This window comes from Aspergillus lentulus (genome assembly GCF_001445615.1).
Source record: "Aspergillus lentulus DNA, contig: Alt04, strain: IFM 54703, whole genome shotgun sequence".
Taxonomy (NCBI): domain Eukaryota; kingdom Fungi; phylum Ascomycota; class Eurotiomycetes; order Eurotiales; family Aspergillaceae; genus Aspergillus; species Aspergillus lentulus.
In genome coordinates this window covers 1,171,658-1,186,990 of record NW_028322122.1, presented here as the reverse complement: position 1 = coordinate 1,186,990, position 15,333 = coordinate 1,171,658, and the positions used below count along the sequence as shown (strand labels likewise).

The 15,333-nt window shown below is 47.7% G+C and overlaps 2 protein-coding genes across 2 annotated transcripts; both read left to right on the top strand.

Moving 5' to 3' along the window:
* Positions 1 to 2,623: 2,623 nt before the first annotated feature.
* On the top strand, positions 2,624 to 5,131 carry ALT_1672 (zinc metalloproteinase family protein; the record flags this gene model as incomplete). The annotated part of the gene is made up of 4 exons (XM_033562571.2): positions 2,624 to 2,932; positions 3,011 to 3,100; positions 3,202 to 4,942; positions 4,995 to 5,131. The coding sequence occupies 4 exons, from the start codon at positions 2,624 to 2,626 to the stop codon at positions 5,129 to 5,131; spliced, it is 2,277 nt and encodes a 758-aa protein (XP_033418462.2).
* A 7,221-nt stretch (positions 5,132 to 12,352) lies between these two features.
* On the top strand, positions 12,353 to 14,910 carry ALT_1671 (grainyhead-like protein; the record flags this gene model as incomplete). Its single annotated transcript, XM_033562572.2, has 5 exons — positions 12,353 to 12,366; positions 12,437 to 12,574; positions 12,669 to 13,181; positions 13,244 to 14,535; positions 14,588 to 14,910. The coding sequence occupies 5 exons, from the start codon at positions 12,353 to 12,355 to the stop codon at positions 14,908 to 14,910; spliced, it is 2,280 nt and encodes a 759-aa protein (XP_033418463.1).
* Between the last annotated feature and the right edge of the window lie 423 nt (positions 14,911 to 15,333).

The window sequence follows — 15,333 nt, the reverse complement described above, 5'->3', positions numbered from 1 at the left end:
CATACTATCTACTTCACCACTGTTTATTTCTATATCTGCATGCTCAATTGACGATTGAAAATCTAGATCCAGCCAGAGGAATGACAGATGCCAGAGCCTGCAATCGGATGATACCATGCTTCCACGAACAGATATTCTCATTTTTCTGCGCCAAAAGTCCCGTCTGATCGACCATTCGACCTGTTGCCAAATAATAATAACAATAATAATATAATATGGAGTCGGAATGCCACCGCATCTGACATAGCAGCGGGTAGCACTCCGGCAGATGACAATACTAGTGATATGTGAGGGGGCACAACTCCGATGCATTCCCTCATCAGTGCCCCTATTTCTTCGGTTTCGTCGCCCTTGACTTGTATATCATGAGCACCTAGATAGCTCCTGCAAAAGGTACTTCGTTCCTTCACAGCCCTGAAACGACAGGAGTGGATCCCATTGATTCCCAAAGTTCGTCCTGAGAAGGGGCATAAGGAGTAGTGTGGATAGATACGGAGTGGAACTTAAGCAGACAGGACGGAGCTGACCAAGTGTCAATTCACCTGCATACTTGCATTTGTGCATTTGTGCACTCCAATCTGCAAGTCCGCAAGTACTACCTGCAGCAGTCAGGGAGATGATAGGATCAGATCATCTTGCGTTTGGTCTGGGCCTCAAAGCCACCAACACCAACATATCTCAGCTAAGACGGTTGTTGAAATCTTCCAGTCACATTGCTTCCAGTTTCAGAAGCGGGATCATCAACGGCCAACGCAGTCAGAGGCGCAGAAATAGCCTGGAATGCTTGAACTTTGGGATCGAGGAATCTACAGTAGCAATTGAGTTTACCAGTCGAAAGTCGCCTACAGACAGATTGTCTACTTCCAAATCGCCAAGAGATTCCTTAAGCTCCTGAAGATCATTTCTTTGATAGAAAGCTGACACGAGGGGAAGAGGGAACGAACCGAATTCAGCAGATTTATCTGTAAGATGCCTTAACCTGAAAGCTGCAGTTACCGCGACGCAGACCCTGTCACCATTAGCTTATTAGGTATGAGGTGAAAGATTCGCCTGTGGCTAAAGATGTATCCTCTTGATTCATGCGTTCCATCATCCCGGATCTTGTCTCGGAGGTGATTTACTGAGACGACCGAATCCAAGTGGTGTCCTTCGCAATATGTCCATAGGGATACCACCTTAAACAAAACTGGGTTATTGTATATGACATTCTGCCACCTTAGGAGTAAGTTCGGAGTTTAACAGTTATATAGCGAAGCCTTGAGGACTGTCTACTACTACTGATTAAAGATGAGACAAGATTAGCAAAAGAGCATCCCGCACCAGTAAGTAGTCAGATGGACCAAGGATGTGAGACCATGGAGGTCAGTGAAACACAGATGGCATCTCAACTTGTTATGTTAACTATTTCACGCTGTACTGTTGGCTAGCGGGCATGTCCAGCCTACGTAACACGCCCTTGTCCAAGCGCAACGGACAGGCAGTGCGATGAGGGACAGGGTGGGAATGACCCACTTCGGTGTAGCTATCAAGATGGTGGTGTTGAATTGTTTGACTGTTGAAAGAATTCAGGAAGCCCGAAGGATTGTCTTTGGATTGATACCACTGCTCTTATTCATCTAGATACATGCTGCTAGAATTGGAACTGTTGAGATAGAATAAGAACAGACAAAGTCTCAATAGAGATGTGATAGACATAGATAGGGTACCTAATGGTTTCTTCAGGGTTTCTGGTAAGGTATGTGACGATGACGGACTCCATCACCCATATTTTCAATCCACTCTAGGCAACTTAAAAGACCACTAATAAGGTGTTGATGCTACTAACTAAAGATGCTAAGGATGCTAAGAGATTAACGGGCTTACCGGGCTACTAAAAGTAGCTGCTAACCTGCCACCATCACCGTCAAAGTTCTAACTAACCACCTAACTGCAAGTTAGTAGTGACTTGCTCCAGGCATCTTACTTGTTTCTTGTTTTTTTCTCATGCTTATCATTTTTTCCTTCTGCTCTTCCTCCCGTCGTTTTCATCCTTGCCCCAAATATCAGGTTTTGGCCCTTCTTTCATTTTTTTCAAACTCGTCCCTCCTTCTGAAAATCATCGTCTTTTTCTCGCTACAACAGACTATATAGTGATACTGGTCACAGCACTAGAAGAAGCTCGTCATCAATTTCTAGAACTCATGCGGGAGTGGTTGATCGCCCACTGCCAATCGGTCGTCAGCCCGTAACCGCAAACGGTCGCTTGCGGCATTGCCTCTGTCCACCCATCGTCCTTACCTTCGGTAAGGCGGTTCTGCCCGCGACAGCTGCCCTGACCGGCCCAGGGCAGCCAGTTCCGTTCCTCTTCCTTCTCTCTTCTTTTCCATCTTGAGAAAAGAAAGGGTCGTTCGCTCGTTTCTCCTGCTTGGAGGGGGTGTAAGACACTCGAGTTTGCGGGAAACAGAAAGGAGAAAAACTATCACCCACCAAGCTACGTGCTAGGCACCAAGGGAAAGAAGAGGCTCTCTTGCCTCCTTCCAATTGCAGGGAGTTCCTCATTCAGATTCGTTCTTGTCGTTCATTACCCAAACCCCCTTTTCAGAAGGATATCTATCTACCTTAACAGGGGTAGGCTACTCACGAAATGCCGTTTTTCAAACCATTGCGTCGCCGCTCCAAGGCGAGTTTCCATACCAGCAAACCCAACGAGTTCAAGCTCGAGTCCCCGTCCAATGGCGACATGACATCGGGAAAATCTTCCTCGACTCTCGAGACAGCTTCATACAGTTCCATCACTCCGCCTTCTTCTATCAAACCCAATGCATCCTCCCCCAATCTCCCCGCATTGACCGAGGTCAATAGCAATGTCAACGGCACAAGTACCCCGCTTACTGTGCCCCCTCAGCGACCTGGTCTTGCCCCTGTTCCTCCGTCTCAGCGAAATAGCATGATTGTACGTCGTGATCGCATTGTTTACTCTACCCGGAGGATGGTTGATGTTTGTTCATTTTGGTTCTGACTGCTCCGACAGGCTGGTAGTACAATTTCAATCAATAGCCGATCACCAACTCCGTCCTCTCCCTACGCTCCGAGGATTATCTCCATCTCGGATAATGCATGGGTACGTGCTTTGCGTTGTCACTACCTGAGTGGCTTCGGAAATGTCTATTCCTGTAATCCGCTTGCCAATGAACGGGACTAACAGTTCTCTCCTTCCCACAGGTACACCAAAAAGTGCTACTGATTTACGGACAAATTGGAGACCCAAGGCAGCATCCGCTGGACGGAAGTGTAACGGTATACCACCATCAAGACGGGTTTCCTTCGATCGCCTGGCCGGTCACCTCCTCTCATTTCAAAGCCCTAGTGCATTTAGTACCGGGTCCCAACCGATTACGATTCGACTTTGTCTCCACGAAGCTGTCGACTGGCAGCGCTTATCCTGCCATTCATTCCTCATGGATCAGCATAAACTATCTGCCATTAGTCAACGCTCCTCCCTTACAATTGGTGATTCTGCTTGGCAAGGATTCGGATGGGATTTTCGACGCGGTACCGGAAAGGCAGCAGCGAGAAGGGAATGGCCTCGAAACTGCAATCCGAAAATATCGAACGGCGGCTTACTTATGGCAAGCGTTCACCGCTGAGCAGATGTTCCGTAACAATTTTGGGAGGCGGTGTTTCCGCTTCGAGGAGGAGTGGCAGACAGGCACCCTCAGCCGTCGTGATGCGACCGATGGCTTGATGCGGAATGAGGCCAAGGTTCATGTTGTCCGCACCGATAAAACAGTAGCAGAACTCCGTGCGCTTGATATCGCTCAGCAGCATGGTTCTGCCACTAAGAAAGATGAATTGTTCAATATTGCCAAGGAAGCTGTGAAGAACTACTTCCGGCCAAAGCAGGGGCAAAAGCAGTACGTTTCAGTTTTGCTTCTGGACGCTCACTGGGACAAGACATCTAAAACGATCACCGGCCACGCTGCGTTGGGATCGAGTGGAGACAACATCAAGATGGCGATATTCGGCTCCCACTGTCTCCAGAGTTACCCATCTTGCCTTGAGGAAGTGGTGGAAGCTTTCTCCGACTGTACTCGCACCAACACCGACTTTGTAGCGAACGACTGCGGAGAGGCGGGCTCGAGTTGGGAAGCAGCGAACATCGGTATTGGAGCTCACCTCCACGAAGTTGGCCACCTCTTCGGATGTCCGCACCAGGAATCGGGGATCATGCTCAGGGACTATGTCCGCCTGAATCGGTCTTTCACAACTCGCGAACCCTTCTCGACACGAACCAAAACCCAAGGCCTGAAGCTGTGTCTGCCGCAGGACGAATGTGGCTGGCACCGGCTTGATGCACTGCGCTTCAGGTTCCATCCATGTTTCCGCCTGCCTTCAGACGCCCCCGTGAGCTCGGACGATAGCGTGCAGGTGTGGCCTGTCGAAAACGGGAAGATTTTGTTCACTGCTTCCTCTGGCATCGCTTTCATTGAACTTTATGCTGAGGGGGAAGACGTGTGCCATAACTTCATCGAGTACCTTAACAGCGAATCCAGCAGTAACGGGCTCCCGAAACAGGTAACTGTAACGGAAAGTGAACTCCGACAACGATTGTTCGGCAACGAGAAAGAAAAGAAGAAGAATGTCAAATTGGCCGTCTTCTCTGGTGCGCTTGGAAGCTATACCGTTGAGTCTATCGGTTCCTTGAAGTCCAAACTGTCTCTGGTGAAATTACCCAAGGGCCAGTCTGGGTATAAGAGCGGCAAGCTCGGTTTCTCTCAAATGGACGGCAGTCAACCGGAGCAGCTGCTGCTGGACTGTGCCTTCGTGTCAACCAAACTTTTGACCTCGATCAAGATTTATCACGGACTGGCCCTCGACGGACTAGAATTCTGCTACGAAGACTCTACTAGCCAGCTCTTCGGGAAGCGAGGGGGAAAGCCCGGTGGAGATGAGTTTGTACTTGGTAGGCACAACCGCTCCCCAGTGTGATGACCACTCTCTGACCCTTCCATCAGACACTCGACGGGGTGAGATTCTGCTCGGGTTTTACGTCAGGGCAGGTGCCTGGATCGATGGAATCGAGATTTTGACGAGCTTAGGCCGGAGATCTGGAATTTTTGGCAACGCTCGGGGAGGCTCCGGGTACGTGTAGCGTCTTTCACATCCTCCCTTTTCTTAGGAAGCTCGCATCATGGTCTAACAAGAATCCCAGGCATACATTGATACCACCTTTGGGTTACAAAATTGCCGGTGTTTCAGGATCCTGTGGATCCTGGGTAGACGGCTTCTCACTAATCATAATGCACTAATATGTCGTCGCTTGATTGTCCTCTTCCCATACTGCGTTTGCGATTCCTTTGCGGGACTAGCAAACGCTTGGTCGTCCCATTTCCGAAAGCACGCCGTATGGGCTGTGCAACTTTCTGTCCACTCTTTTGCTCGGTGGTACGAGCAACAATTTGCGACTTCAATTTTCCCGCAACAGATCTGGGGCCTTGACAAACCGCTCTCAGCGGACATGTTCGGAGTTCTACTCTCGTTCTTTACTTTCGAAGATGATTTTCTTCTTTCTCTTTTGTTGTTCATCGGTCAAGATTTACATCGGCGACATTTGTCCGAGGTTCGCGGACAGATATTCTAGGATACCATTGCATGTTCGATCATTGCGGCACAATCCTGGTTTGCGTTATGCCAGCGTTCATATTACTCAAATACCTGTTGTTTGCGGATCACAAGGGCGTTCAGGAGTCACCGGTCTTCGATATTACTTATCATTGCGCGAGGGGTTTCTGCTATGAAGGTGCCACGGACGCTACAAGATGCATCATCATAGTCGTTGGGTGCCATGGACAGTTCCGTACCTGGGATGATTGCGATTGATCGATTGATAGAAGGTGGATATATATATATATGGGAACATAATGGATTGTTGATCGGACTGTCCAATGATTACACAGCCAACAATTTTTCAACCCCTGTCATTCTCGACTGTAGTGCACACCTCGTAGTAGGGATAAACTGCATTTCTAAGTCTATCGGCACAGACGATGGAGCATCGATTTCCATCGTTAGAAGCTCCCGTCCTTGGGAACGATCTTTCTACTATCGAGACTGATATTTCGTTTATACATATTGATGCCTATCTGGCTTGATGGACTTGTACAGTATCTGCAGCAAAAGAATACCATCACTACAGTTCCAAGCGACAGACCACCTGTCATGAGATTAAGACTGAGGTGCAAGAAAGCTCTGGATTTGGTCAATGGTACTAATTGTTCGTTGTTTCTCCAGTTAGCTACTGCTGTATATACCACCTACCTAGTTAGGTAGAGAGCTGGAATCATGAACCGAGGCCAATCAGAAGAGGCAATAGTCCGCGGAAATACTCCACACCTAGATACGGCCTAGTTGGTTGACTTACGCACTAGTGGTATGTACCTTACTGCATACGGTAGTACTCTAGATCATCATGAAGTAATCTTTTGAGTAATGTGTGATGGGTCAGATAAGTCAGCGATCTCTGAGTACGGAGTACGTACGATTTATCCCCCTACTGCCTCCCAATGAGCAATGTTACTGGTCAAAGTGGAACGGAATTAGAATTCGTCGTGTAATAGTCTACGAATATATTTTCCGTAGGCGTAGGCATGTGGCAAGTTGTACCTAGCTACTCCGTAGTGAGGTACTTTTTGGGCGTACCGAAGGAGGTTAGATTATGGGTTGGGTAGCTCCCTTAGCTTACTGGTCTTCTGGGATTGTGGTTTGGTGGCTGTTTGTGAGGCGAAAAGTTAATGCTGGCAGGAAAAGCCAATAAGAGGATAATGTCCCGCAGCTGTTCCAGGTACTCTAATGGATGTATTGTGATTTGTGATTCTGTTTATGCAGAGTGTGCTGGCTGTTGATCGTTGATGTCGAGACTCAGAGTCTCAGAATAGCACGAGGAGAGATGCATCCCCGAATATTCTAGACCTAACTATTCGGGAAAGCGTGAGGAGACAGCAGCAGCCTCATGGGGCCGGACTTCTATCTGGACCCGTTACCCGGGTCCCGAAAATATGATTTGATGGCCTAAGCGCAGCGCAGATGGCGTTCTGCACTAGGGGGCCATTGCATGGAGACCGCGGACCTGCTGGGTAAAGAACCCGCCACTGACAGCTCGAGGCTTGACAGAGATGATCGATCATGATTGAATGGCTGGGTTGGTGGGATCGGGCGTGTGGACTTTTGGGGAAGGGCCAGCAGTGGCTCCAAGCGGAGAATGACATCATGCATTTTTGTTTTGATGGTTCTATTCGAAGTTGTCGTAGGCTATGGGCTATGCACTATGCAGTCGGTATGGATTATGGACGCAAGTGGTAATCCCGATCATCATGGAGAGGTACGCAGGAGCTACATACCATGTACCAGGTTCAAGCATGCAGTTGCTGTCTGCTGTTCGGCATCTGACCGAAGGACAGCGCTAGGCAGAGCAAAATTAGGTATGTGACTAGGGCTACACCGTAGGGTCCCGTGAAGCTGGCAATAATGACTCAATGAATGGAAATGCTTTGAGTTCATTTGAGTTCATGTTCAGGACCTCGAAATCGAAGGGAGGGCGCTTGGACCTCCGTTATGAATGTGCCGCTGATTATTGGCTTGGGCAGAGTGAAGACTCGGAAGGTGGGGTAAATGCAAATCCCGAATAAGGCCAGAAGGCGTAAATGTGGCTTATGATAACGGCGCCATGGCCGCTGTGGCGACCATGCGGTCTTCGAATGTGTAAAATTGAGCTAGCCAGTAGCCAGCCATGTACAGGGGAGTCCGCATACACTAAGGTACGGGTACGGAGCATTATTGCGTACGTACGCAATCGTTATTATTGGTGGAGACTGCAAAGTACATATTTTTCTACTAAATTTTCAACGGAGCACCCATAGGTTGTAGGCTTGTAGCCAGTAGATAGCTTCCTATATAAAAACCACGGATGGACTATACGCACTAAACCACTGCTGGTCACGGAAAAATATCACATCGACTGTGATTCGCAAGCTTGTTGCTGTCCAGCTTCCGATGGGAGATTAGCGTACAATCTCCACTTAACTAGTATTACTACCTTAGGTGGGTACAACGTACAATGGCTCAGTACTTGGACTCTGTATTCTGTATACAACCTGGTACTTATTGATTACCCTTCTTCATCAACCAATGGCCGCCATGCCCATCTACATCGAGCCGTTGCTGAGCATGCTTTCTCAAAGGCTACTCAGCAACCAGTGCCTTGGGGCAAGGGTACCCGGAAGTAGAACTAGAGGCTAGAGTAGTAGAACCCCCGTGGTTACTGACAAGCGAGAGATCCCCGCATTCGTACACAGGAAAAATATTCCAGTCCTCGGGGAACCGGCGAGTGCAACTGATATCAGATGACAAAAAAAAAGAAGAAAAAAGTCAATGACGGACAATGACACGCATATCAGACAAAAGCATATCAATAAGGTAGTGATTGTTATGCCAGCACAGGGGTCAACTCCTGGTACAACTTGATGAAACTTGTACTACTTATGTAGAAATGGATGGCACATGCGCTAAACGATCTTCTTGCATGGCCTTCACATTGTCTTTATTCTGTAACACATTGGGGTTGTACAGAAGTGGATATTCATCTATTGTGGCGTAGATAGTGCCTCATCTTGCATGGGGATAATCATGTGTCCCTTGCATCTTAGATTCGCGTATCAAACTCTTGGAAGTTCTTTCCAGACAGAAAGGCTCGTCTATCAAGTTGTCGTAGAGTTTCGAAAATCATCTTGCGGATGCTCAGAGAGATATTACATTCGCCGTTGGTGCATTCAAGGGAAACAATGATATAATACCGGGCCCATAGGGCTGATCTACAGTGTACATAACTCGTTGCTATATGTGATCAGGAGACAGAAGAATCTGTCTGACTCGTCAGCCTCCAGGTCGTAAATTTCCCTTGAGAATGTGTCAACCTTAGCCATAGCTTACACCACAGCTTTCCTGGGCGAGACATAAATCCCAAACCAGGGATGAGGGTCCACGAATCCCCGCTATCGCGCGGGGTTTGGCCGCTCGTCAAGGCAACCACAACCACTAGGACCACGAAGCTTATGCAGGCCATGAAAAGTTCCTATGGTACTGGGCTACTGTGGTAGTACGGAGTACGTGGTATTAGATATTCCTTACCCAATGCGGTAATAAGGCCATACCGCACAGCGTAGGATTTTTTTTTTTTTTTTTTTTCTTTCTCACCTTGATGATCCATCCCTCGTTTGCTCTTTGTTCACTGCGTTCCCGAATCAAGCCAATCAGCAAATAGGTCCGGCTTGCCGATCAGTAACGCTAAATAAGGTGAAGTGTCTGACTTGGACCATGACAACTTGAGAAGACCATTTCTAAAACATTTAGAGCCACTAGACGACAGAGCTTAATGAAGTACTTATCGATATCTACATGTTCCAGACTCCACCTGGTTAGCAACAAAGCACTTGCAGAGTAGCTACTGAAGACTCTAGTCTGATGTTCGATATGACAGCTCCCCAGCTCGCAATATGCAATTTCGTCACATGTGCTTAGAATAGAATACTGTAGATCGCTGAATAATTATTCTGTAAGCGCAACATCCGAATCCCGGAATGACTTGAGCGTATGGGATGCAGAAAAAACAATGAGAAAAAATAGAGAAAACCAAAAATAATGAACAATATCTGTAAACAATCCAGGGATTCCATCATGGGGATGGTACAGGAGGTGCTTGTGTAACACATCTTATTGGCGGGCTTGCACCTTTCATAAGGGAGAGTTGTCATTGGCGGGTACTTTGACCGGGACGGGAAACGGGATGACAACGGTCATGCGGCGTGCCTCAGGCATTCACGTCTATTCCTCCATCAATACAGTGACAGCCTGCATCAAATACATACCTTACAAGGCTGTCAGTACCTCGCTTCAACGCTGCCATGAGCATGTCACAGGTGTTACAGGGCTTGAAATAGCTGGGAGAGTATTTGTTTGCGAGGTTTCAGGTCGAGGATACAATGCTTTTGTTCTATCTAGTATATCTAATTCCGTCTTCGAGGTACATGCGTAGCACTGCACGGGCAACAGTGAAACTTACTTCAAGGGGTTGGTGTAAGGTAGTTAGCTAAGGCTTTTTAGGACAAAAGACGGTTTTCAGGCGCCTACCAAGCCCTGCTGGTGCAAATGGTTGTGTCGTCGAGCAGTTCCTGTCTGCATTGCTCAATGTACTTTCGGTACTTAGGGGACATGGCAGTGGTTTTCACACCGCACTGACCGCAATAATGGCAGCTCAAGATAAGGTTGTTCATGTCTATTTTACTTTTCCCGAGTGTGTCTCATTCTGGCTCGTGCAGTTAGAGCAAGCCCCCCGAGGCGAATTCCTCACAATGATGGACTCCCAACTTAATTCGATCTCCTGAAGACAAATCAACGTGCCCAATGTATTGAATACACCACCTAAGATGACCATCAACTACTGTATGGGCTCCAATTTCATTATGGTAAATCCTCAGTTAACCGCGGTCAGATTTGCTTAAACTCCAGATTACCAGCTATGGAGCAAATGACTTGCGGGAGACGTAGGAGGCGCAAAGATGAGCGACATGACAACAAGGTTGAGAACAACCACGACTACGGAGTATACCTATTTCTCTGCAATACGGAGTATTGCTAGATGGAATCAGTCCACTACATTGACAAACCCGCCAAAATGGACTATATACTGCCTGAATCTGGAAGTCTTGTCGCATGTCTTATCAAAGGCAAGTTGTCATCTTGAAAGACCACACTTCGCCCTGTAGTTTTAATCTACCAACTCATTATGAGAGGAAGAATCTGAGCTAGGATGGTGCACGTTTCGAGACCTTCTCTTGTATGCGGGACAAGTCCAGTATTTCCCGTTTCCCTTTACGTGGGCTCTCGGAAGGTCAATATCGGACTGATACCACAGGTTCTGATAAGGGGCGGACTTTAGGACATGGATCTAGCTAACTGCGAAGTCCCACACATTGATAATTATATTCAGATAGGGTAGTTGGTGGCTAGGAGATGATGTCATATATGGTTCGATCAAAGGTGAATTTTTATTTGACTTGACCTCCTGAGTAATTATTTCTATAGACGAGGTTTGTATGGAGTACCCAGTACTGTCGCAGAGTACGAAGTATGCTCATACTTGTATTTATCATACATTATAATACCATAATACCGGGCTGCATGGAAGCAACTTAACGGAAGATCATTTTTTACAAATTACCGGGTCTCCACCCCTCCTTCTGCCTCCCCACCGATCCATGGGCCTTGTCCATTTGACTCCGTCCCAAAAAAGTGATCGCGGCGGTCAAACTCTTTTTCGTCGCTTTTTTAGTTGAATACGCATATTGTGAGGGAAGATCAAATATGAAGCCGGAGGGAGAATAAAGGGAAATTGGCTCCAGAAGCATTTCCTCCGGACGAGGTTTTCACTGTTCATTTAATTCTTTTCCCCATCTACTATTCTTTTCGACATTACCACGTTGCCCATGTGGCCCCTTTCGGTCTGCTCTGTTTCCTAAATTAATATCCATTCTTCTTCTCCAATTCTCCCCGGGCAGAATCCTTTTTGTCGACTCTCTGCCCCAGGTACCTGTGGTTCTGAGCAGCTGTGCTTTCTAAGTCATCACTCGCTGTCTGTCCACACAGCCTTCCGCCCATCCATTTCATATTCCACTATCATTGGGGGCTTCTGTTCCTGCGATTTAGATCCTCTGCACATCCTCCCAATCCACACCCCATTATCAACCATCTTCTTTTCGCCCCTCGTTACTCATATCGCGCCTTCACGGATCTCTCCACCATTGACGCGACTTCTGTTGGTTCGACCTACATCATCATCTAACCTCTTCTCTCATTTTCTCTCTTCCATCTTCTGGAAAGCGCGATCGTATAAATCCTTCCTGTGTCCGTGGTGCCATATCCTCCCAGTCACTACCGTCACCGTCGAGAAAGGAACGCTTTAGCTACAACCAACAATCCCACACTTCCGCAACCCCAAATTCTCAGATTTCTTTCCGCGGAACCTTCGATTAAAGAATCCCTAATCACAAAACTCATAGCCACTCGGATCCAAGTGGCCACTTTCGGGAGCACGATAAGACTGTCGGTGATAACCGCCCGAAATTATCATAGTACGGTGCAAACGCTTTGAACTAGAGTATTTCCATGAGATTTCAAACCACAACTTCCACAGTCTCCTCCCAGTGATAGTGACCCCGCCTGATCCGAATGTTGACTCTAGCGGCGCTTCGTCGTTCACCGTTCCTGTCAACTGTCAATTCCGCTTGAATCTTTAGCTCCCAGACATCTAGGTTTACCCACAATGTTTAGCAACAGGTATGTGAAATTCGCTATGAATTGCTGTAGTTATGGCCGGCTCCTAGGATATATGCTCACCCGCAGTTAGAAAAAATTCCCAGAAGCCAGACGACGAGTTCATTCAACGATTTCAGAAAACTTTCTCAGAGGTAGTCCCCTTAGGCTCGCAATGCAACGCCCCCGGTTTGGGGCAAGTGGCTGGCAACCAACCTATCACTCCGTCTAGGTATGTAATCTAAGTATTCTATATTCGTTCATCACTCGCCGGTGCCTGCGCATCATTTGATCTGGCATTATCTGACTTATATCCTCAAAAAAAGGCTCATGGAGAGTGATGGTGTCAAAGTCAACGACACTACACCGCGCGCCGCACAAGACTTGCGATTTACACCTTCCTTTGTCGACCCGAACTCTCTATCCTACATGAACTTCCCAGCCCAACAGAATGGGTATTACACACCGAATTCGGGGGGTTTGGGGCCAGTGTTCCATAGCCAAGCTGGAGACCTACACACACCCGGCATGAGCATGATCACACCAATGTCCCTTACCCAACAAATTCCCGGCCCAAACTTAAGCGCTGGGGGCCAGGCATTTGGCCTGGACCACTATGACCAACACTATATCAATCCGCATTTTCACAACCCACAGGCATTCGCCCCACAAGCATCTTTCGCGCCCAGCGCATTTGTTCACCGCGATTCAGGATACGATGCTATGGATGAGTCTGTGGATGAATTGTCGCTAAATGATGTCGATATGCGGGGAAATACATCCCAGTTTGCCGCTTCGACCACACATGATCTTTCAGAATCTCCAGGATCTAGTGAGAAGTAAGCTATTCTTTTGCATTCCGCCATTGTCAGTACGAAGACATTCTAACCAACAACTTCAGTTTCCGATATCATGTCACATTGCGTGCTCCAACTGCTATGATCAAGCATCAGAACGAAATTCCCATTTCATATCTAAACAAAGGACAGGCTTATTCAGTTTCTGTCGTCGACTCAAACCCGCCGCCCATGACGGGTCAGCCGGTAAGATACCGCACGTTCATCCGCGTCTCTTTTCAAGAAGAGGAGCAGAGATCAAAGCCTGCTGCTTGCTGGCAATTATGGAAGGAGGGACGTGGCTCTAGCGAGGCGTATCAGCGAGGCGGCAAGCTCCAGGCGGTTGAATATGTCGATCCGATCCAAGGAGGCATTGAAGACCACAAGCAGCGGCAAATTCAACTGGAGAGTGCATCGTTCGATGGATTTTGTGTCACGTGGACTGCCAATCCGGCGACTGGAGTACCTGAATGCGCCATCTCCGTTCGATTCAATTTCCTATCCACTGATTTTAGCCATTCCAAAGGTGTCAAAGGCATTCCCGTTAGGCTTTGTGCTAAAACGGAGATGATTGGTGCAGATAGCGCAGATCCTCGCGAAGCCGAAGTATGCTACTGCAAAGTCAAGCTTTTCCGTGACCATGGAGCGGAGCGGAAGCTGTCTAACGACGTCGCTCATGTGAAGAAGACCATTGAGAAGCTGCGTCAGCAGATCGCTCAGGCCGAAATGGGTGCAGGCAATTATGGCAAGCGGAAGCGAGCTGGTAACCCTATCTCTCTGAAGGGTTCTGACCATCGCCCTGCGAAGATCTCCAAACACAAGAGGACGTGGTCAATGAGCTCACAGGATGGCGAGAAACTGTCCGTGGAAGATGATCTTCATGCAAAGTTAGCAATGATGCAGGACATGTTCACTTCCACTCGGCCAGTGAGTATTCTCGGACTTCGGGGCGACGAACAAGACGATCCGGATCTATATCCTGTGATCTTACCTGGCGACTCATTTGATCAGGTCAAGAAGGAGGGCTCAGCGAAGCCCGGTGACCCTCGTCTTAGTATCGATGCCTCTGCTTATACTCTGTCACCTACCAGCAGCAATGTCTCGATCAACTCGCCCTGCCATCCCCCACTGCTTCAGCAGCATGGACGTTTCTACGATTCCGGTTACCAGGGATCAATGGGCAATTCAAGGGACAATTCGCGACCTAGTTCCGAATTCTCTGGAGAAAAGATGATTCTCAAGCATCCAGTCAAAGTGCAGAGAATCTCCGGAGGTTCGAATCTTCCAATGGGATACATCGAAGCTGTGGATATCGATCCCACCTATAGACCACCTGCGGAGCGTCCTCAAAAGCCGAGTAAGTCGAGCGTGAGATCCTACTTCGAGGCCAAAGTACTGACCTAGTCTAGTTGCATGTTTCTACATTCGCTTTCCACGGACTAACCAAAACGGCGATGATTATTACCGTGCAGTCTATCTGACCGAGCGAACCGTTCGTGATCTGATGGAAAAGATTTCGATGAAGCAGAAGATCGATCCACAGCGTATAGTACGCGTTCTGCACGTTAAGGAAAATGGCCTCAAAATCATGGTTGATGACGACGTGGTTCGTGAGTTGCCCGATGGCCAAGATATGGTTGTCGAGATTTCAGAAGCATCAGTGTTCGACAATGCAGTGGCAAACAGTTCTGATCACCTAAACCCCGCGGTGGAGGTCAAATTGAGCTACTGATGCCGCCAAGGCCGTATTCAAAGCTGCATTATCTTGCAGATATCTGTCTGCTCAAAGACTCTTCTTCATCTTCAACGGCGAAGCAAAGCCGAAACAAACGAGAACAAAAACGCTAACTGAACATTTGACGATAAGCAAGATTCCATTCCGGTTCAATAACCTATCTTATTTGGCGCCTGGTGCGTTGGACAAAGAAATGATATTCATCTAGTGCTGCCATGTCTTTGCTTTTCCTTTGTGGTTGTGGGCTTGGTTTGCTGGTTGGCCCTTTCTTTTTGATATTATTCGGGGCGTTGATTGCGGGGATAATAAACGAGTTCCCGGGCAATGATACCCTGTCGCAATATGATTGTTTCATTGATTTTATTTGATTTTATTGGTTTCATCCATCTCGATATTTCCTCCATTTTCATGTGCCATATC